Source organism: Podarcis bocagei, assembly GCF_964188305.1.
Source record: "Podarcis bocagei genome assembly, chromosome: 1".
NCBI classification, from domain to species: domain Eukaryota; kingdom Metazoa; phylum Chordata; class Lepidosauria; order Squamata; family Lacertidae; genus Podarcis; species Podarcis bocagei.
Window position 1 is genome coordinate 34,310,331 of NC_138125.1, and position 21,777 is coordinate 34,332,107.

Sequence of the window (21,777 nt, forward strand, 5' to 3'; positions counted from 1 at the left end):
CCCAGGTATGGCTAGGCATATGACCATCATAATTGGCAATCATCAAGCCTGTCCAGTTTGCATTCTCCACCTCTTATTTCATGCGACAGAAGCTAAAAACTAGCCTCTAACTCTTGATATCTCTTTGCCTTTGATCCTGCAGGCCATTCAGCCATACACTTATCTTTACAGTCTGTTAACCTTCATATGACTATTTAACTATCGTTATGGCTGCTGTAGGTGTTAGTGAATTGTTATGTAAAGTGAATATGTAAAGTGAATTGTTATGTAAAGGTGTTAGTGAATTGTTATGTTTCCAGTGATGTGAGCTGCTTTGAGCATGGCAAACCACAGGAAAATAGCATTTGCCACTGGGGATGGTTGCTTCAGCCTGCCTTCCTCACCTTCCACCTATAAGGTTTATTTTTTATTTTAAAAATTGCTTTACTATTGAATTGATGTTTGGATTTTTTTTAAAAAAACATGTTTTTCCCCCGCCCACTGCTCTGGAATCCACTTGTTAGATGAAGCTGAAAATGTTCAAACCAAACCAAATGGGAGCATTCATAAGGGAGCTGTCTGCCAGAAAAACTGATGGTGCTTTCTGACATTTAAAGTCTAGGCATAGAAGTTGTGGGGTGAAGGGAGACTTGCTAGGCACTACTGCCATTAGCATTGGAGCTACTTTGGATGTGAAGGTATAGGAGATTGTGAGTTGACTTATTGGTAAGCGTATGCTTAGTTAAATTTTTGACGAACTGCTAATTATTGGATTGGAAGTGTTACGCTGCAGGGGTTGCAATTGTTGTTACTTATTATGGCTATTGCACATCAACTGTTTTCTGTGAACCGTTTTGATAGCAAGTGTATTTGTGGAAAATGTGGCACATAAATAAATTGCCTGTGGCTATACAAAATATGAGCGATTGTGATGGTAAGCAAGTGAGCTGTATGTCACTCTGAAATAGGAGTTAGGGCCTGAAGTGAATTTATAGATAGTACTCAGCAGTATTGAGACTGGCTTATGTGCACTGAAAGGCGAGTCAAGACTTCTGTCCTTTTCTTTTTTAGTCACATAGCTACTTTTTCTATAAAGCCAAGCTTCCCAAACTGTGGTCCACAAACAGGTAATCCATGGTATTTCCATAAAGATATATTTAAAATCAATACACTGTCTAGCACAGTCCATTACAATTGCTACAGCAGGCAGAAAAACCATTAAGTGGTCTGCTAAGGCCCTCAGCCATTTCTGGAAGTGGTCCATGGCTGGCGAAGAGTGGGGGAACTACTGTTCTAAAGCCTATAAGAAACAAGTTATGATGGGACATTTGTCCAGGTCCATCCAATTAAAGATGCAGTACCTCAATCTCATAGGACGGATTCTAGGGGGGGGGGATTACATTGGGCTTTGCCCACAGAAAGTTAGGTGCATCTAAATTTTGCTTAAGAAATTGCACTTGAAATCATACAGAGTTAACACCTCAACTCTTGAACATGCACAGATTTGTGATAATTTAGGAGTGAATTGAAAGCAGATTTATCAAATGTCATTTGAACCAGTTGCATCTTAACCCTTCCACTGTACTTTGAAAACTGGGGATGCGGGTGGCACTGTGGTCTAAACCAGTGTTTCCCAACCTTTTTTGGGCAAAGGCACACTTGTTTCATGAAAAAAATCTCGAGGCAAGCCACGCCCCCTCCAGCCAGCCGATTGGCTGGCCAGGAGGCGTGGCCGGATGGGATTCCCCTGCTCTCGCGGGGGCTGAGATGGGATTCCCCGCTCACGTGGGGGCGGATGGGATTCCCCGCTCACGTGGGGAAGGGCGTGATGCCCGCAACCCCACCTCCTGGGGCAGGCCCAGTAGCGAGCGGATGCGCAGGCCAAGTAGCGAGCGGCGATGGGATGTGGGAGCTCGCTCGCTCGCCGCCCCGCGTGTGCTCACCGCCGCCGCCCCGCCTCTCACCGCCCGACTCGCCCGCCTCCACGGAACACAAGGCAAAGTTCCACGGCACACTACTGTGCCGCGGAACACCGGTTGGGAAACACTGGTCTAAACCACCGAGCCTCTTGGGCTTGCTGATCGGAAAGTCAGCTGTTTGAATCCCCAGAACAGAATGAGCTCCCGTTGCTCTGGCCCAGCTCCTGCCAACCCAGCAGTTCAAAAGCACACCAGCGCTAGTAGATAAATAGGTACCGCTGTGGCAGGAAGGTAAATGGCATTTCCGTGCGCTCTGGTTTCCATCACGGTGTCCCGTTGTGCCAGAAGGGGTTTAGTCCTGCTGGCAACATGACCTGGAAAGCTGTCTGTGGACAAATGCTGGCTCCCTCGACCTGAAAACGAAATGAGTGCTGCAACCCCGTAGTTGCCTTTGACTGGACTTAATCATCCAGGGGTCCTTTACCTCTACCTTTTACTTTGAAAACTGCCCCAACCACCATCAGTACCAACATGCCTCCATCTTTTCAAAATGCAGTGCAGCAAAAGGCGTTGATTAGCCACAGCACAGGACACCAAAGGGATCCAGCAAGGCAAAATGGGGACTAACTGATCAAATCTGCATTCTAAAGGCATTTTGCCCACCAAAGACTCAAAACTACACCAGTACATTGGTTATATCTCCAAGGTCTAATGTGAAGCTTTTATAACGGGAAGCGGGGTACCATATTTGCCCAACAGCAGCCAAATCAGCGCACTGTGCTATGGCAGGCAAACTATTACTGTGGAATCAGGGTGACAATATTTCTAAGAGAGTTACATGACTGTTAAGACACTCTTTAGGCTAGATTTCATAATTAGAAACTTACGTAATTGGAAATGTTTTGATAGCCACCCTTTAAGAAAGAAACAGGCAAGCAAGCAAACAAACACACACTGCGGCACATGAACACACACAGAGCAGTTAGCTGAAGAAATAGTTAAAATTAAAATGCAGCCGAACAACATTGAGGAACAGCTGGTGTAATTCTATGCTTGATGGCAAAGTAATGAAGCTCTTGGTGGCTTGACAAGACAAGCTACAAGCTTGAATGAAATTGTTCAGCTAAAAGAATTAGAATGAAGTTGATGACGGATGCGTTACTGAACATGACAGGGTGTCATCTATTTTAAACAGGATCTTTACTAGGATGTACTGAAAGAAATTTTTCCACTACCTTGAACCCACTAAAGCTTTTTTCAGTAAAATCTTATTGGATCTTATTCAGACAATAGGCTAGCTCCAACTGTTACTATTTAATTTTTTTTTAAAAAAAGACACTATAATCTATTTTCAGTGCTAATAATTCAAATCTTGAGGGGTGGGGGGTGGGATAACCTTTGTTATTCTTCTATATCCATTTCACGAAAAAGTAACTCTTACTCTTGCTACAACTCATAACTCTGCAGTGCACTCCATTTCTTACCTAAAGGGTCTCTCAAAGGGCACATGCTGAAGTTATAATAGCAGATTCCATTCCTCATTAACTAGTAATAGGTAATTTTAGTACCTATTTCCATAGATGTTGATGAATAAAGCAGGGTTGGAGAACTTGGGGCTCTGGGTGTTGTCAGGCTCCCAACTGCTATCAGTCCCAGGCATCTCAGCCAATATTGTACCCCAGCAATGGAGCTGCCTGGGCGGCTTTACTTATTGACATGAGCACCTGTTTTCTCCAATACATAATAAGAACTCATAAACGCCAAATGCATTTGGATGAACTAAATATTAAGCATTGTACTGTACCCAGGGTTGCAAGACAGTTTGAAAAACTAATCTATAAATTAAGTTTGCACGTGATTAAAAATAGCATGTGAAAAAAGCAGCACACATGTGCAGGATTCCTAGATAACAACAACAACAACAACATATTATTATTATTTGTACCCCGCCCATCTGGCTGGGTCTCCCCAGCCACCCTGGGCGGCTTTGAACAAAGTATTAAAATACATGTGACATCACTATAGAAGATGTCTTCTTATGTGAGAAAAGGGAGGCTCTCTCCAATAGTTCTTGCCCCCTGCAGGCTTTATAAGTACATGTAATAAAAAGGGCATGACCTGGGATAGCTCAGTTGGTAGAGCATAAGGCTCTTAATCTCAGGGTTGTGGGTTCAAGCCCCAGGTTGGGTGAAAGATTCCTGTATTGCAGGGGGTTGGGCTAAATGACCCTCGTGGTCCCTTCCAACTCTGCAATTCGATGATTTCAACTAAACCTTAAGAAAAACTTCCTTATAGTGTGATCTGCTTATTAGTGGAAGAGACTGCCTTAGATAGTGGTGGAATAGTGGGAGTATTTTTGGAGTCCATTCTAAGCCTTGATACCTACCAGAGCAGGTATGAGGAACCTATGGTTCTCCAACATGGCCAGCACTCAGGATGATGGAAGGTGCAGTCCAATATCCCGAGGGCCACAGGTTCCTCCTGCCTCATTTTCATGAACAACAGTTCGCTTTAAGTACTCTTAAAACCTCCCTATTCGTTGTGCAATACTGTACTGCAGAGTTCAGATGAAAAAGAAAATCCATATGGCTAATCTCTGCAAGCCAATAATGTCCAAGTGAGAAGCTCAAATTTATTTCATCCATCAAAGACAACCCGAACAAGGAAAAAGGTACTATTTCAACAGAATTCTAAGTTGCTTTGTTCAATCACTTTGACAAATGTCAAAACATTACCTTTCCCTGCCTTGCATTTAACACTGTTCCTTGAAGCTTGAATGTGTTCGTTTATACTTGCATAAATATCAGTGCAGACTTCTGCAGATTCCTGTTCTGTATGCTGCACAATGACATGACTCAACCAAATCCATAACCTTTGAAAATAAACTTTACACCTTTCTTCTGGGGTATCAGATATAGCTCAGGAGCATAATTACACTACAATAGCGCTAGTCAAATCTAGGTCACCTAGACTGTGTGTGACAGACATGAATTACTGGAGTCTCAGCTCAAAGACGTTCCCTTTATGACATAGTTGCAGGTTTTTGAAGCTTCACTGCTAATAAGAAATTCCTCCTCACTAAAGCAGTATTATTTTGGCACTGTCTTTGTAATATAGCACTTGATATAAAAAAGATGTCCCATATGTGAAGCAGCAAATTCCAACCCTGCCGGTTCAATGGTTAAATAAAATTAATATGATTTCTAAAAACAGCATTGCAAACATAAGTAAATGTCACCAGTTGTACACTTTCATATGAAGGCCTGGAGAACGTCGCAAATTGGAAGTGTAGACGGGGAATTTCATGCACTTCTCAGTTAATACACATAGCCTCCAAGTGATTGCTGAAGCTACTGGACTGGATCCAGAAAAGAGCAACCGGAATTCTTCTTATGCTTTCTGCCTCTTCATCCCACTAGAACAGGGGTCAGCAAACCTTTTCAGCAGGGGGCCGGTCCACTGTCCCTCATATCTTGTGGGGGGCCGGACTATATTTTGGGGGTGGGTGGGAAATGAACAAATTCCTATGCCCCACAAATAACCCAGAGGTGCATTTAAAATAAAAGCACACATTCTACTCATGTAAAAAGACCAGGCAGGCCCCACAAATAACCCAGAGATGCATTTTAAATAAAAGGACACATTCTACTCATGTAAAAATATGCTGATTTCCGGATCATCCACGGGCCGGATTAAGAAGGCGATTGGGCCGCATCCAGCCCCCGGGGCTTAGTTTGCCTACCCATGCACTAGAACTCTCTGTCACTTGAAAAGCTACTTCTGAGATGGACAGACCCCCGTCACAGACTAGCATGGGATGGAGAGGGTGGTTAGTGGGCCAATAATTCAGAAGAATTTGGCCGTGAGGCCTTGTACAAGCAGAATTGCCTTTCCATGTATGCAAGAACCTAAAAAAAGACGGCTAGATCAGGCCAAAGGCCCATCAAATACGGCCAGTGCTATTTTTCTAGAAAAAGAGGTGTCAGAACTTAGCATGAGCATCTTGTTCTCTTAGAATGGCAATGGTGCCCACCTGAGAGGTGCCAGAACTGAGTTCCAGCTGGAAAAAAAGCCCTGATTACAACACTGGTTTCCACAACAGCCAACCACACCACTGAATAACGATAAAACCACATATTTTGTCAATTTATGCCAGCTCTCAAAACATCTCTTGGAGTCTATGCACATTGCTTGGCAATGCTTGAAATTCCCACTATTTCCCCTTTTTATGGGTACCCTCACTACTGGCATTCAGGTGCCAGGTGAAAATCTGATTCTCGTTTCAGGACTTTGCACATTATCACCATGGTTATCAGAATTTGATCTTGTGTTATCTTTTATTGTATTTTCCCTGGAAATATATGATGGTGTATCGAGTTTATTTCAACTTGCTCAGAGATCCTAGGATGCAGACCAGGAATAAGGGAAGTGCTCTTCATTCAATTCACAATACAGTGGTACCTCGGTTTAAGAACAGTTAGGTTTAAAAACGATTTGGTTTACAAACTCCGCAAAACCGGAAATAGTGTCTTGGTCTGTGAACTTTACCTCGGTCTAAGAACGGAATCACCTCAGTTTAAGAATGGACTTCTGGAACGGATTAAGTTCGTAAACCGAGGTACCACTGTACTGTACAACATACAATTTTGAAATATTTGGCCCAGATATCCCCACTTGTTCCAACAATATTCCTATGTCTTCATCCTCAACCTGTTAGCCTCCCAGATTTCAAAGGAATGTGCCTCAAGTATGTGATTCTAGACCTAAGAAAAGGTGATTAGATACACACTGTTGGCGCATAGCTCCATCTAGTGGCTACAGGTACTACAGCACTATCTCATTTTTTAAATAATAAACTTTTATTTTTAATGTGTTTCCACACATACATGTCTGGTGAGTGCGTTTGTTTGTGTGTGCTATGTGCAGTGAATGTGGATGTGTGGTCTGCTTGTGTGCTGTATGTACTGGGGGGGGCACTTGTGCAAATATTGGCTATGCTCACTCTGAGAGTGGCCCTCAAGCTGAAAAAAGCTACCCAACTTGTAATCGAACATGGAACCCCTGCCTCCCCCTGCCCCAATATTTTTTCTTTTATTTGATGTTTAAAAGCACATTTGGGATTTTGCCTCTTAAAAAATGAATAAATTCAAATGTCCAGGTCAGCCACAACAATGTTTATTTGGTGAGTTTCAAAGCCATCTATTCAAATTCATATTAAAAAATGTTTCAGATGCATGAAGTGCAGCAAAAAGTGTTTGTGTTTCTTTAGAATGCTATTATAATTTATAATATACTGTGCTATAAGTTTCCACAGCATCTATCAAGAGTGGCTAGTACAAAAGTACTATCAAGTCCAAAAAGTAACAATACTGGAATTTATTCCCATTTATTTCTCCCTTCCCATAAGGCCACAGAATTTTTAAACCAGAACCGTTAGACAAATTTCCCTGGTTATGGGGAAAACGAAAATAATAGTTTCGAGCTACTAGTGTCAGATCTTTGCAAGAACTCACTGCTCCCTTTCTTCTTGTATTTGACAGCTACCACTGCCAATATTTTAATCCAGATGGGAGGGGAAACAAACCATTATCTAGTGATTTGATACTCATAAGAATTCTGCTCCTTACCCAATTACTGATGGGTGGATGACTATGATGAGGAATCCAACTTTCTTTCTGTTCAAATTAAATTCAGTTGTACTCCCAACCTCTCCTTGTTTTGAAAAAGGGATTATGCAAGAGAGAGAACATTCACCCTCCCCCAATTAACTAAAAACAAATTTAAGAATCCTGCAAATTTCCTGCTCATACATGTCTAACTGAAGGCCATAAAACGAAAGAGAAGGAATCATTTATATTCACAGAATAGTTAAAGATGTGGAAGTGAGGAACAACATGGAAGTTAAAGGCCTGTGAAAAACAAGCTTTTGACTTCTTGCACCTTCAAAATACAGTACTGAGCACAAATTGGAAGTGGAAGAAGAGTAGTTTCTTTCCTGGTTAGACATGCATGCAAAAAATGATTGGAGGAGGATGTCATAGATAATATGTTGTCTGTAGCACCTAATTCAGATTTTAATAGATGCCCGCCTGACTTTGAGAACCATTCTTTTTTTTTTAATATCATATTTATTAAAATTTTCAGAAAATCCAAAAAAGAAAAAAGAAAAAAGAAACATTTACATTTGAACCTTACTTTCAATAACATCTTTCCAAGACCTCCCCACACCTCCCCTTCTTGTATTCCATTTCCGTTTATTTAGTTCAACAAGTTCTTATCCCAAGTTTTTGATCTTATTATATTTAGCCCATTATTCAGTTTAGTTCATTTCATATAACCACTTTCCCTTTACACTCCACAGTCTTTAAACATTAAAATCTTTTTCTAAGGTCAACCCCAATTCCCTTCCACGAATTCCCCTTTTTTATACTCATAACAAAACAAAATAGAGAAAAAAGAAAAGTTCAAAATATAATTGTACAGCCTTTGGATTCCCAAACTCCAACCCCCCTTTCCTGGTTTCGATCCCCAATATCCATCGGTCTATCTACTGTCAGCCTGGAGACCTTATATCCGAGGCCCTTAATTCTCTCTCAGTTCCTTTTTGCCGGTTTTTTTGATAGTCCTTTATATCCAGCACCAAATCTCGGAGAAGCTCTATCTCGAGGATGTTCATTTTTCTTCCATCCAGACCTCTATATTTAGAAATGGAACTCAAATCTTGTTTCTTGATCCTTTTAGGTCTGAATGCCCCAATTGCTCCAACTTCCTTCTTGCTCAAATTTGTAGTCCTTAGGTCTTCAGACCCCCACATCAGGCGATCTCTCCAATCCTCATTGTCCAGTTCAAACCAAATTTTGATGATCCAATTCTTATTTTCCTTTATGTCCTTCCTAACAGACCTTTGGCCTTCCTTGTCAATATCTTCTGCGTCAATATGACTCCTCCATTCCCTTCCTCAGGTTTCTTTTTCAGCTCAGCTGCAAAAGCTTCTGATTCCACTACAGGGGCTTTTTGTTCAGGAACAAAACCTTGAGTCAAGTCCCTTCCATTTTCAATAAGTGTGTTTACTGTCTCCTTCAATATAGAAACCCCTGTAGTCAAAATATTGCTTTGTTCTTGAAATTTTCCCAGGAGATAAAAAGTCCTGTTCAATTCAGTAAGTAATTTTCCACTTGCAGCCATTCTTGTAGTGTCCCAAAATCCCCTCTAGAGGGATTATGGTTACTTAGTATCCTTCCAATTCCAAACCAAAAGTCAAAATAACTTGTTCTTCCTTATTTTATCCAAATTGTAACAAATCTAACCAGCAAAGTCACCGAAACAAAGTTCTCTTTTTATTCCCCAACTTTGACAGCTACTTTGACAGCTGTCAAAATCTGTTTCTCTTCACCAGGCTCTCTCGCGGATCACTCCCGGTTCCCGGGGGGTTTCACTTTAACTCTCCAAATCAACTCTTATCCTCCAGCAAAGTTACTTGTACTTTCCAGTCGTGAAATTAATAACTTTTATCCAATTAAGAAAAGAATGTTCTCTCAACCTTAGTTATCTAGTCCTTGCTTTAAATTGTTTACAATACTGGGAGACGGACTTCCTCTTTGCATCTTCCCCGGTCGTGCCGAATCCAAAAAAAAAGGAAAAGTTTCCCTTTTAAGTCCAATTTCCGTATTACTCACGGGTTGTTGTTTTTAGTCCCAATGTTCAGAAGAAGAAGTCAGCGCTCTCCGTCAAATGGCATGCGGCTTCACTCGGCACGGGAAGCAGAAGACTCTCAGCACCGCGCCGCTCCCCGTCCCCCGTTCCGTAGCCTTTAAAAAGGCTCCTTTGCGGGTCGGGCGCAAACGGTGCCCGCCGAGTCACCAGGTCCACGGGCTTCCGCGCCCGTGGTTTTTAAGGGTCCCCGCGTCGCCGGCGCAGCAGGACCCGACCCCTGCTGAGCAGATTCCCTCCGGAGCTCGGAGGGAATCCGCCATTCGACGATGGCGCTAACCCGGAAGTCTCCGACTTTGAGAACCATTCTTGCCATTCTTTGCAAAAATTATATAAAAATGTGCTTGTTAATTATTCTGAGTTTCTTGTGCAAATCCCTTTGAGAACTTCAGTTTAAAAGCCTTTTTAGATTGTAAAAGAATAAAACAAACTTTTTTAAAAAAACTTTCTATTTCGTAGTCTTGCCTGTAATGTAATATTTCTTTCGAACACCAAGATAACAGAATGCAATTAGATACAAGTACAAGTTCAGAACCTGATTTTCAAACACCAGCTCAACCCAGACACCTGTTTTCAAGATGGCAAGGAGAAAGGCACAACACAGTGATGGCATCATCCCACACTATTTAATGGGGAGAAAGTAGGAGAAGGAAAGACAGAAAATACACTATTGTAGTGATCTACTTCAAGAAAGGTCTCTGAAATACATTGATCTGCTAGTGATACTTTGGAACTAGAGCAACTATTTCATCATTCCAGCAATATATAAGACAAGACAGCATCTCCCTCAAGAAGTTAAAACTGATCAGGCTAGATGGTAACTTAACAGGATACATTTTTTCCTATTTATCTATTTTATTCTTATTTTCTTTAACAAAAGGACTCTGGTTTATCTTTCAGCCCCCACCCCTTCCCAGTCCTCTAAGCTGTTTTCCTCTAAGAGGGCCTCTTTGAGCCCTTCTAATAATCTGATCAAAGTAACTCCTACCATCTGGAAGTCTCTCAGATCCATATCCAGTCTGACATGCATGCCAGAATAAAAAGAAAAACAATCAAATTTAGCAGAATATATCACAATTCCAGAGAACGTAACAATCCAGCATGTACACCAGTACAAGAGCAATAAAAACATAGTTTTTGCTGCAGAATGTGGACGTTCCTTGCACACTATAGCCTCTCTATTTGTTATGGAAGAGTTTCAAATGGCCTCCCAGCTGGCTTTGAATAACCACATAACCAGTGTGCCATTTGAACTATTGACAACTATCTGTGCCCAGGAATTATGTGCTGCCTGACCCCACTTCCTTGCTCCCAACATCCCACAGGATACTGTCAAAACTGACTACAGATGACAAAGCTGTCTGCAAATGTGATATGAAGGCTGGCAACATTCACCTTGCCTTATGGGAATCCTTGCAGCAACCACAGTATCCATATCCATAGTAGCCATGGTATCCATAGCAGTGACCAGAGGATAAATTAGCACTGGGAGAAGTGCAGAGAGAAGAAACGCCATGATGCACCTGTAGCAACACAGCTGGATGCCTTCATGTGCCCCAACTGCAACAAAACATGTCTCTTTCGTATCAATCTTTGCAGCCACAGGAGGCCCTGTTTTTCACCCCTGAAGGAACACTCTTCCATTGTCTCCTGAGACAGACGGGTGTCAACAAGTAACTGTTGAGTTTTTCAATCTATAAGACTTTCAAATGCCTGTGGTGGCCAATAAAGACCTCATGAAAAATAAAGTTATCAGTGGCCACTAGTCATAATGGCTATATGCTACTACTTTAGAGACAGAACACTTCTGAATATCACTTGCTGTGGATCACATGCAGGAAAGAGCTATTTTGTGGGATTCTCATAGGTATCTGGTTGGCTAATGTGAAAACACCATACTGGACTTGATAGAGCTTTGTTCTGACCCAGCAGGGATCTTATTACTTTCTTACCAAGCAAACCAGAACAGCAGAATCACACTGCTCCACCAAATTCATGATCTATTCCCACAAGCACTGAAGTGGGAGGAGGTAATTCGGATGCTGACACTTTTTGTAAAATGAGATGCCAGGTGGTATCACACTAAGCAGAGTGTGAGGTGGGTAAGAGGAAGAAAGCACGATTTTACATGCTGACAGACCGATGGAACTCCAGTTCTCAAACTGTGAATTTAGAAGTCTGTAGTCAAGCTAGATTGGGAGTTGCATTAAGTTTTCTTGTGTGGGTAAAATGGTAATGTCCCAGTCAGTCCTGACAGTTACTGTTCCACGAAGAATCAGACTTTGAAATGCGTGTAGAGATGGAGAGAATGTCCCTACTTTCCTTTTAAACCACTTTGACTGCGCAGCCAAAGTGATATTTAAGCTGAGCACCCTTGAAAACTTACGCCAGACTTTAGAGTCTAAAAGAAACTCAGGTTACTATAAGCGTACTGTATTTCTCAGTGAGGGGGTAAGACTAACGGGGATCAACTTTTAATAGGATAAACGCCATGCAAGGCAAGCGGAGATTGCAGATTCCACTTTACTATTGCATGCATTTTTATTATTAGGGACAGCACAGGAGACAACACCCTGCACTCCCCCTTCTTTCTCCTCCTCCCGTGCACCCATCCTATGAGACTCTTGCAAACAGCATCAGGCAATTTAAGCTGCGGGGCTTTCCAAACAAGTGCCAAATCCTATAACTGCTCGAAGTAACAGAACACCAAGGATCCAGCCTCGGGGAAAGGCTGCCGTTACCTTTCATTTTATTTTTTTTGCTCCAGCCGGTACCGCCCAGAGCTTGCCAAACACGCGCGAGGTTCAGAAGACACTCCTTCGGCGTGCAGGCGCCGCTCCCTCCAGCTGCTACCGCTCAGGATCATAGACTCGCGCGACCCGCCCACTTCCGGAACCCTTTAGAAAGCAGCGCCCTCAGGGCGGAAGTGGAAAGGGAGGGGGCGGAGGACTCTCGGGATTGCGCGTCGCTGTGGTTGCAGGGCGGCTCTTTCTCTGTCCCCGCAACGAGCAAACCAGTGCACCTTTTGCTGTGTTCTAATGCGGGTCTTTATTCGTTGGGGATTTACGTATAAGTTAAACAAGCTATAGTTTAGGGCCCCACTCTCTTGCGGCCCCCCCAAAAAAAAATTAAGGGGGAAAACCACTGGATGTACATTTCCAAAATATAAGGAAAACAACAACAAATAAAGTAAAACCTATATACAGCAACAGTGTTTTGTGTTGTGTAGGCTCCTATGATGTAAGTAATGGGCCCCGCTTGCTAGCCCGCTCTCTAAAATATCCCTGGTTTGCTCATTTCTATATACAGTGGTACTTCGGGTTACATACGCTTCAGGTTATGGACGCTTCAGGTTACAGACTCCGCTAACCCAGAAATAGTACCTCGGGTTAAGAACTTTGCTTCCGGATGAGAATAGAAATTGTGCGGCAGCGGCAGCATGGGGGCAGCAGGAGACCCCATTAGCTAAAGTGGTGCTTCAGGTTAAGAACAGTTTCAGGTTAAGAATGGACCTCCGGAACAAATTAAGTACTTAACCCGAGGTACCACGGTAAAGGGTGCCTACATTGTGCATGTGCAAATGGCTCTAGATACCTATTAGGTCCATAAATTACCATATAGCATATATTCAGCACAAAAAACAGCGACAATTTGTTGTTGACAAAGGACAGCTGGACATAGAAAGGGCCCCATTACCTTCAGTAGCTGGGGCCTCATCAAACCTAAATCCTGCCCTGTGAAGTTTCCTTTCAAGAGCATTTGTCCCCTTCCCAGTTTTATCCTAACAACAACTCTGTGAGGTGTGTTAGGCTGAGCTCCACATGCTGAACAGTGTAGCCGCTAGGCCACATTAGCAGCCTGTCCACTTGTGGATGTGGGTGTGCGCTCAGTGCAAGGATTTTAGGAATGTGCTAGCTGCGTTAATCTCCCAGGGTGACTGCTCCTCTGTTGCCATGGAGAATAAAGGAGAAGGAAACTGAACTGGCATGCTAGGTTAAAAAAACAACAACTTTAAACACTCTTCTTTAGCTAAGAAAAAAAACCACGTTTTCCACAGTATTTTTTTCTCCCCATTTCCTCAGTTAAAAAGAGCAAAAGCCCCTTTCTTTGTTGCTCCCTTTTGTAGCTTAAACTTGAGTTTCTCCATTGTTTTCTATGGGCAGCTTACACTTCCACCCCACAGGAGCCAGGGAAAGAAACTGGGAAGCTCCGTGTCCCAGCAGCGGACTCGTTACTCTACAATTCCTATCTCTATGCTCAGCCCTGCACAATAAAAGCTCACAGGGTGAACCAACGAGCAGAAAGGCTAACAATGATGGGGCCTTGGAAGACACAGGATTTGCCCACCCTGGAAGAATGGCAGATGCAACTGATAGACTACATGGAACTGGCAGAAATGACTGGCAGAATCCGAGACCTGGGAGAAGAGATAGTGGAAGAGGACTGGAAGAAATTTAAGGACTATTTGCAAAAGTATTGTAAATTGTATGAATGTTAGAATGATGCAGGATATAAAGATAATATGGCATTAGTGACATAGCTGAAAGGAGTATGAAAATAATTGATTTATAAGAACTAAAGGGAGATGGGACAGGTTTCTCTCAATATTTTCTGTGCTTTGTATTCTATACCTAAGAAGGTTAATCATTAATATTGTCTACACATAGTAAATTCCTGCACTCTGCTAAGATGGTTACACAGCTAAAAAAAATGCAGTTATTTGCAAAAGTCTAAAACAGACAGGTCATGAGGCCGCTTCCTGCCTAATCAGCTATTTGGAACTGCTGATGCTAGCTACAGGTCAGAAGGTCGCTTCCTGCCCAGCCAGAAACTGCTGTTAACCGAAAAACCACTAGCAAGATGTTTCCTGCTTTACTTCTGCTTTTAAGTAATGCAAGAATAGGAAGAGATACGAAGGAAAAGCTTAGCTAGCAAAAGAAGACACGTGTACAAGGAGGTGGGAGGGAGTGCTTGGCTTAGCAGAAAGACAGGAATGTCTAGCAAGCAATAAAAATGTGTCTAGCAAGCAAGTCTGCAGGTATAAGAAAGTCTGCTGAAATGTCTTGCTTTACAGCCAGTACATTTTTAGGAACTATCGAGTTGGCTGTCTCTGAGTACAGACCTTGACTCTGTGCTCAGATCTTAATAAACTCTTTTTCTCCAAAGAAGATTTTGCTTTCCTGGTACTTTTGTTCCCTCCGAGGTCCAGGGGATGGCGTGGCTAATGGATCCCTAGGTAAATAAGGCTTCAGAACAAAGGTGAAATTTGAACAACATTATGTCAAGTTTAAATATTTGATAACAAAGGGAAAAATTGGAGACAATAGCTGAAACGTATAATTTAAAATAAGTTTTGAGAGAAGGTGAAGCATTGCTGAATAAGATTTTGAAATGGGAACACAGAAAAGGGAGATGTGAGGGAGTCAGAAAAGAGGGTCATGGAAACTTTATTCATGAAATTGAACTATTTTTCATGTCTTTTTATGATTTTTTGTCCTTTGTCTTTTTTTGTATATCTTCTTTTGTTGCTTTTTTCTTTCTTTTTTTCTTTATGGATTGACGGTGATGGTGTTTTTTTCTTTTTTGGGTTGTGTATGTGAATGGTGTTTTACTGTTTAAATTCTTAATAAATATTTTATTTAAAAAAAACCAATGATGGGGCCTTGGCTGCTGTGAGTGGGTGGGATGCCTTGAAATATTTCAGGAAAGCGGAAGTTTTGGGACTGATTTGGTGGAAACTTGGGGTGTGTGGAGCAGGTTTAGCTTCCGATAGAGAAAGAAGTCAGCTTATTTGTTTAATAAAACACACTAGGGCAAGAGGAGTGCAGAAATTCATATTCTGGAGGCTTTCAGCCTGCGGCGAATGGTTTTGTTCAGCACCATGTGCAAGGCAGGATTTGGGCTTTTTGTCATGAGATTCAAATCATGAACCGCATGAAATGCAGTGGTACCTCGGGTTACAGACGCTTCAGGTTACAGACTCGGCTAACCGAGAAATAGTACCTCGGGTAATGAACTTTGCTTCAGGATGAGAACAGAAATCGCGAAGTAGCGGCGCGGCAGCAGCGGGAGGCCTCATTAGCTAAAGTGGTGCTTCAGGTTAAGAACAGTTTCAGGTTAAGAACGGACCTCTGGAACGAATTAAGTTCTTAACCTGAGGTACCACTGTAATGATAAGGAAGCGGGTGCTTTAAATTGGAAATTGAATATTATGCCAAGGCACTTAAAATGGCTTGGAGGGGAAAGGGAATATAATTGATTTGGTATATTTCTCAGAAGAATGGGCAATATGCTGGAATGGATTGACAGTTTTATGCTGGCTTTCAGTGTTTTAGTTGCTGCAGTTTTAGTAAATAGATTGAAATACACATTTAACTGACTTTTGTTAGTCATTTTGGGAGGGTTTTCTTTTCAGAAGGTAGAGTACAAATTAATTAATTAAATAAACCATAAATGTATTCAACTAAGTTTTGCTCCCAGTTGTTTAGTAGTTGGCAAAGCAAGAGTTTATTACCAAAAATAGGATATTTTTTTTCTGCAGAGCTAGTCACTCCCAGTTACTATTGAGCCCAAATCTGATAAGACTCAAATAGGCACATAAATTCCAACTCAGCAACTTCACTTTGAAGCTTCCCTTTGAATTTTTGTTGTTGTTGAAGTATGGGAAACTTGAAAGTCCTACAGAATGCCCAAGGAGACGATTGTCAACAATTATTGTAACCTATCCTGGAACCATTTTGTTGAGGGTGGGCTTTAAGTCTAATAACAGGGTGGCATTTTACTCACTGAACTAGACCCACTGAAGTTCATGGGCCTAACTTAGTCATGTTCATGAATTTCAATGGGTTTACACTGAATAAAACTTAAATGCTGCCCTGGGTCTGTCTAGATTGTCCTGGTGGATGACATGGGGAGTGCAAACTTATTACTTGATATCTCAATGGCTTTGATACAACTGACCATGTTATCTTCCTGGATTGACTGTGGGATGGGTATCAGAGGCACTGTGGTTCCTATCCTACCTGCAATGAGGGAGAGATCTTCAACCCCAGAAGGAGCATGACATTTCCCCACTTGGGATACTTACCCTCCCCTAACACCACGCTGTATACTGTCTTGTTATATTGTACGAATTGGCTAAGGCCAAATTAAAGTGGTTGGGGGATCTGGTGTAGTTTCCAAAATAGGGTCCCCTTCTCAATAGGAATGCATGAAATAAGGTAATGGAATATACCGTATTTTTTGCTCTATAAGACTCACTTTCCCCCTCCTAAAAAGTAAGGGGAGATGTGTGTGCATCTTATGGAGTAAATGCAGGCTGCACAGCTATCCCAGAAGCCAGAACAGCAAGAGGGATCGCTGCTCTCACTGCGAAGCGATCCCTCTTGCTGTTCTGGCTTCTGGGATTCAGAATATTTTTTTTCTTATTTTCCTCCTCCAAAAACTAGGTGCATCTTGTCGTCTGGTGCGTCTTATAGAGCGAAAAATACGGTACATGTTGAGGTATCTTAAAGACTTTTTTGATGGCATGCATCTACCTCGGGAGACAATGGAGGAGTGCACCTTTGGGTGGCAAGTCAAACTATTCGAAGGTTACAGCGCCTGTGGTGGGTGTAGAGACCAATACGGGATAAACAGGGTTTGTTGAAGCTGGAGCAGAAGAAAGTGTCAGGTTGTGCTGCTGCAAATGTCTTTCCACCTCTGGTCGTGGCAAGGTTGATGTTGCCAGCATTTGTTTCCAGACATCTTTCTAATGCAGGGCCTGGTGCCTGAAGCCAGCTCCCTTCAGAGCACAAATTGAGTATTACATAAGCTGTCATGGACTGTATGTGCAACTATTTAACTGATGTTTTTCAGTTACAGTAATTATTTGTGTTCAGGTGACACAGTTACTGAAAAGTTTAATCTCCTGAGTGGTTTTTCTTTGACAACCACTTCTGCTGAATCTTTATGGGCCCAGATGGCTAAAGCTTTAAGCTATTTCCCCCCCCCCCCCTTATGCCAACTTTGTGGTTAAGATATATCTAGCATCATTTATCCCAGTTGATACCTGTTTTGGATTTAAATCGATTTTATGTATCTGCTGCTATTTTAAACTGCTGTTTATATTCATAATTGTTTTTTTAAACTGGATTTATATACATATGTAACTGTTATATATGCTACACAGAAATTTCTATGTAAATATAAAATATCCATGATACTACATTGGCTTTTGTTTATTCCATTTTAATCCATTTCCAGGTTGCTTAGACATCATTTGGGCCCAGGGGACATTTGATCCTCACAACTCTGTGAGGTAGTTTAAGATAAGATATAGTGAGTCTCCAAGTGTACTTAAGGGCTGACTGTCTCCATGTCACACTGGCTATGCCTACAGAATGTTAGATTTATTTATTAAAATTTATACATTGCTTGATTGTAAAAAGAAACCAACCAACCAACCAACCAACCCTCAAAGCAGTTAATGATAATGTTGCCAGATTTGCAAGTGTCCTCATGCATGCATAAGACCTTTGCATTCTCACTCTGCTGTTGATTATTTATCAACGTTTGACCTCACCTCCTTGTTATGAAAGCAGTCTGGAAGCAATTCCTAATGGGGCCAACTAGCAGAGCTGATCTTACTGTCAGGGAGTGAGGCAACAACTTTGGGTAGCTGATTTTCATTGTTCATGAAAGGGCAGAAAATTATTATTCTTGTGCTTTTTTTACTGCAGGGAAAAGGGACAGGCATTTGTGCCATTTTCTCCCTCCTCTCCCAAAACAACTGAACCAGCCATGGGTACTCTGTCATTTGACAAGTGTCAGGGTGCAATTTCTTACTCTACATCAGGTAGCCCATCTGGTCTGAAGCAAGAATAGGAGAGCGTACTGGTGAGATGCAGGCGTGTTTTCTCTGTTTTGTAGGATCTCCCAAAGAGCTGACTGTACAAACTCTTTCTTGGGGATGGAGTGGGGTAGAGGACAGCTGACAAATTGGGAGCCCCAATTTCTCAAAAACAAGTTGAGCGTGCAGGGCCAGATTTAGGTTTGATGAGGCCCTACCAAAGGTATATGTCCAGCTGTCCTTTGTCAATAACAAACGGTCACTGTTTTTTGTGTTGAATATATGCTATATGGTAGTTTATGGACCTAATAGGTAACTAAAGCCATTTGCACATAACAAAATATGTATCACTTACATCATAGGAGACTACACAACACAAAACACTGATGCTGTATGTAGGCTTTATTTTATTTGTTTTTTATCTTATATTTTGGAAATGTACATCCAGGTTGTTTTTTTCCTTTAATTTTTTTTGGGTCCCCCAAGAGGGCTATAGCTTGTTTAGCTTATACGTAAATCCAGCACTATGAGCCCGGTAGACACCCGGCGGTGTTTTCTTCCTAGCCGAAGCGAGAAGGGAACTTATAGGGGATCGTTTTCTATCCTCGCGCCCCAACTTCCTAAACGAAACCGGAGTCCTTTTAGACATTCTAGAAGGGATAAGCCCGGCATTCACCGAACCGGGTCTGCCACATTTGTCTCCTCCTTGCGCAGCAGAGGCTCCGGCCCCTGGGCTGGCTCTGGCTCGGGTCCCAGTCGTGTGGTTTAAAGGTTACAGCGCCGAGCGCCCCCGGCCAACTTCGTGGGGGTGGGAGGAGAGAGAGAAAGCGGGCGCTTCTTGCCAAGGCTCCGACCCGCCTGCTTCTTGCTCCCCTCCCTCTCCTTTTCCCGCCCCGTCGCTATTTCCGAGCCCAGGGGAGGACGCCTTGCCTCCCCTCCCGCCGCCACCCAAAAGGAGGTGCTCCGACCTCCCTCGGACGCGCTCCCAAGACAGTCGCGGGGCCGCTCCTCCTCCTCCTGCAGCGCCACACCGGCGGGGCTCCACGCGGCTTCCCACCCACTTCCACGCGCGCTGGTGACCATGACGGGGGAAGCCAGGAGCTTTGGGCGCGAAGCGGCCCACCAGATCCTGGCCGGAGGATCTGCGGGTAAGTCGGCGGCGACTCCGGGAACGAACCCTTTGCGCGCGGGCGCGCTCTTGCCCTCCTCCGTTACTGCAGCCTCTTGGCGAGGTTTCGGCTCCCGCGCGGCGGCCTGCTGCTTTTTCAACCGCTACAAAGTTTGCCCGGGTGCCGGAATCCGCCCCCTTTCCCTCCCTGTCCGAGCTCTTCGCTTTGCATTCGCGTGCGCCGAGTTAGGTCCGCCTCCTCCAAGCCCGATAGGCTCCTCTGGCCTGGCTTCTCCGCCCTCCTCACGTTGCGTAAAGGGAAGTCCCGGGTTCTGGGCACCGCCTCCGCTTGCGATTCCTTCCTGAATGGGCTCCTCTTCGAGCTTGAAAGGAAGGGGGAGCTGATGTACCAGGAAGGGCTGTTTGCTTCTGGAGTGAAATAGATAAACGTGTGTTGGTGTGTGTACGATGCGATATGGCAGGCACGTCCAACTCCCTAGGACTGCGATCTACTCCCAGTATAAAAAGCTGGCAGTGACATTAGAGGGAGGAGGAGCCACAGTTGTTAAGCTTTTTTTTTAGGGAAGATTGATCAGAGTTGTTGACCTTTTTGGGGGGCAAATGTGACAAACATTCATTCCCCCGTTATTTAAATCCCTTGATCGACCGCGATCTACCAGGAGCACCCACGGATCTACCTTCCAATAGCAGTAGACCGGTTGAACATGTCTGCGATAACAGGACCAGGCAGACGGTTTCTAAAGGATGCACTAAGTTGTTTCTGACAGTGACTGGAGAAATTGAGACGTGAAACCCTAAGGTCAAACGTGTTGTATGGGAAATCCATCCAGAAGACAACATGTATATCAAGGAGTTAGTGATCTGACATGGTTACCCTTCCTGCCTCTGTTCCTTCCCCCTTCCTCGCCCTCGTTAAGTTTTTGATGGTGTGAGACCAGTCTCAGTTGGGAGGAGGTGAAACCCCTCACACAGCTGCCTTAGTCTGGGAGGATAGTGCTGGAAACTTACTTTGATGGTGGAAATTGTTGTGGGAGAGGGAGGCATCGAGGTGGCAATCTATAAAATTGGATGGTTTGGGCAGAAGTTTTGAGAAGCTAGTGCAGGAACTGATTGGCCGCAGAGCCGTGCAAACTGAGGCTACCAGGGGAGTAACTTCGCTGCTTCTTGAGGGCTTCCAAGTGGCAGATAGAAATGAATGCTTGGTGTGTATATATTGCTTGCTGTTTAGAAAAAAGTCTCCTCCTCCTCCTCACTTGTGTTTTGTATTGCTTCTGAATTTCCTTTTAAAACAACCACCTTGTGTTTGGCAAGACATTTGTGGACTTCCTCCACCTTCCTTATCTGCTCTCATGTGAATCAAAGCCATGTAGTTTCAGGGCATTGGGGAATTCACATTCAGAAGAGAGGCATTTGTTGTAGCATTGGTTTGATCCTCCGGGTTGAAGTCAGGTCTCTATATCCACATTTTTTTTCTTGTTTGAATCAAATGGCATCTCTGTCAATTGATAAATTACAGGGGCTGTATTTATCTGAATTGGTTGTTAGGATTTTTTGGGTGGTCAAGTTGTGAATTTATGGTTCCTAAAAGATGTGGGTAGCCACTTGTTGTTTTATTCACATATTAAATAATAATAATCCCAGGCTTTTGCCCCCAGTTTTGTAAATTACATTGTAGGCCTGCAAGTCATGATTGTTACAATAAAGCTCTAGTAGGTGTTGCTGCTAGGTTGGCAGGGGCAGGGACTGAGCAATGGGGGTTTGACAGCACGTCAAAGTGCAAGTAGATAAATAGGTACTGCTCTGGTGGAAAAGTCAACGGCATTTTCGTGCGCTGCTCTGGTTCGCCAGAAGCGGATTAGTCATGCTATACTGAAGCTGTATGCTGGCTCCCTCGGCCAGTAAAGCGAGATGAGTGCTGCAACCCCAGAGTCGTCCGCAACTGGACCTAACGGTCAGGGGTCCCTTTACCTTTACCTTTAGGTGTTGCTGCTATTATTGTTAATTTATTACCCACCCACCATCCTAAGGTCCCAGGCTGAGTGACGACAATTAAAACACAATTTTAAAAACAACTTATAATCACCAATATAAGGTGAACCCTAAAAACACACACCTCTGGTGTCAGCGCAAAGACTACCATTCTGAGGATACTTAAACCTATGAAAATTCCATTAATATTAAATAGGGCTTGTTCTGAGTAAACATGGTTA

General features: G+C 43.1%; 2 protein-coding genes and 1 long non-coding RNA gene across 7 annotated transcripts in view; 1 reads left to right on the forward strand and 2 right to left on the reverse strand.

Moving 5' to 3' along the window:
* Positions 1–13,440, reverse strand: part of MIPOL1 (mirror-image polydactyly 1) — a 212,581-nt gene extending 199,141 nt beyond the window's left edge. Inside the window, exon 1 of one of the 2 annotated variants that reach the window (XM_081209231.1) lies at positions 13,305–13,440. In XM_081209231.1, the coding sequence (XP_081065357.1) occupies positions 13,305–13,367 (63 nt within the window). In that variant the 5' untranslated portion in view covers positions 13,368–13,440. Of the gene's footprint in view, positions 1–12,349; positions 12,469–13,304 lie in introns of those variants that run through there. The other variant, XM_081209232.1, reaches the window with a different exon arrangement.
* Positions 13,441–18,828: 5,388 nt separating this feature from the next.
* Positions 18,829–20,114, reverse strand: LOC308596309. The gene is made up of 2 exons (XR_014012456.1): positions 19,616–20,114; positions 18,829–19,058 (listed from the first exon to the last, which is right to left on the reverse strand). It is a non-coding gene; the product is annotated as an uncharacterized lncRNA (long non-coding RNA).
* SLC25A21 (solute carrier family 25 member 21) overlaps positions 19,058–21,777 on the forward strand; it is a 299,116-nt gene continuing 296,396 nt past the window's right edge. For all 4 annotated transcript variants that reach the window (XM_081209998.1, XM_081209999.1, XM_081210002.1 and 1 more), the window contains exon 1: positions 19,058–19,586. In XM_081209998.1, the coding sequence (XP_081066124.1) occupies positions 19,520–19,586 (67 nt within the window). In that variant the 5' untranslated portion in view covers positions 19,058–19,519. The remainder of the gene's footprint in view (positions 19,587–21,777) is intronic.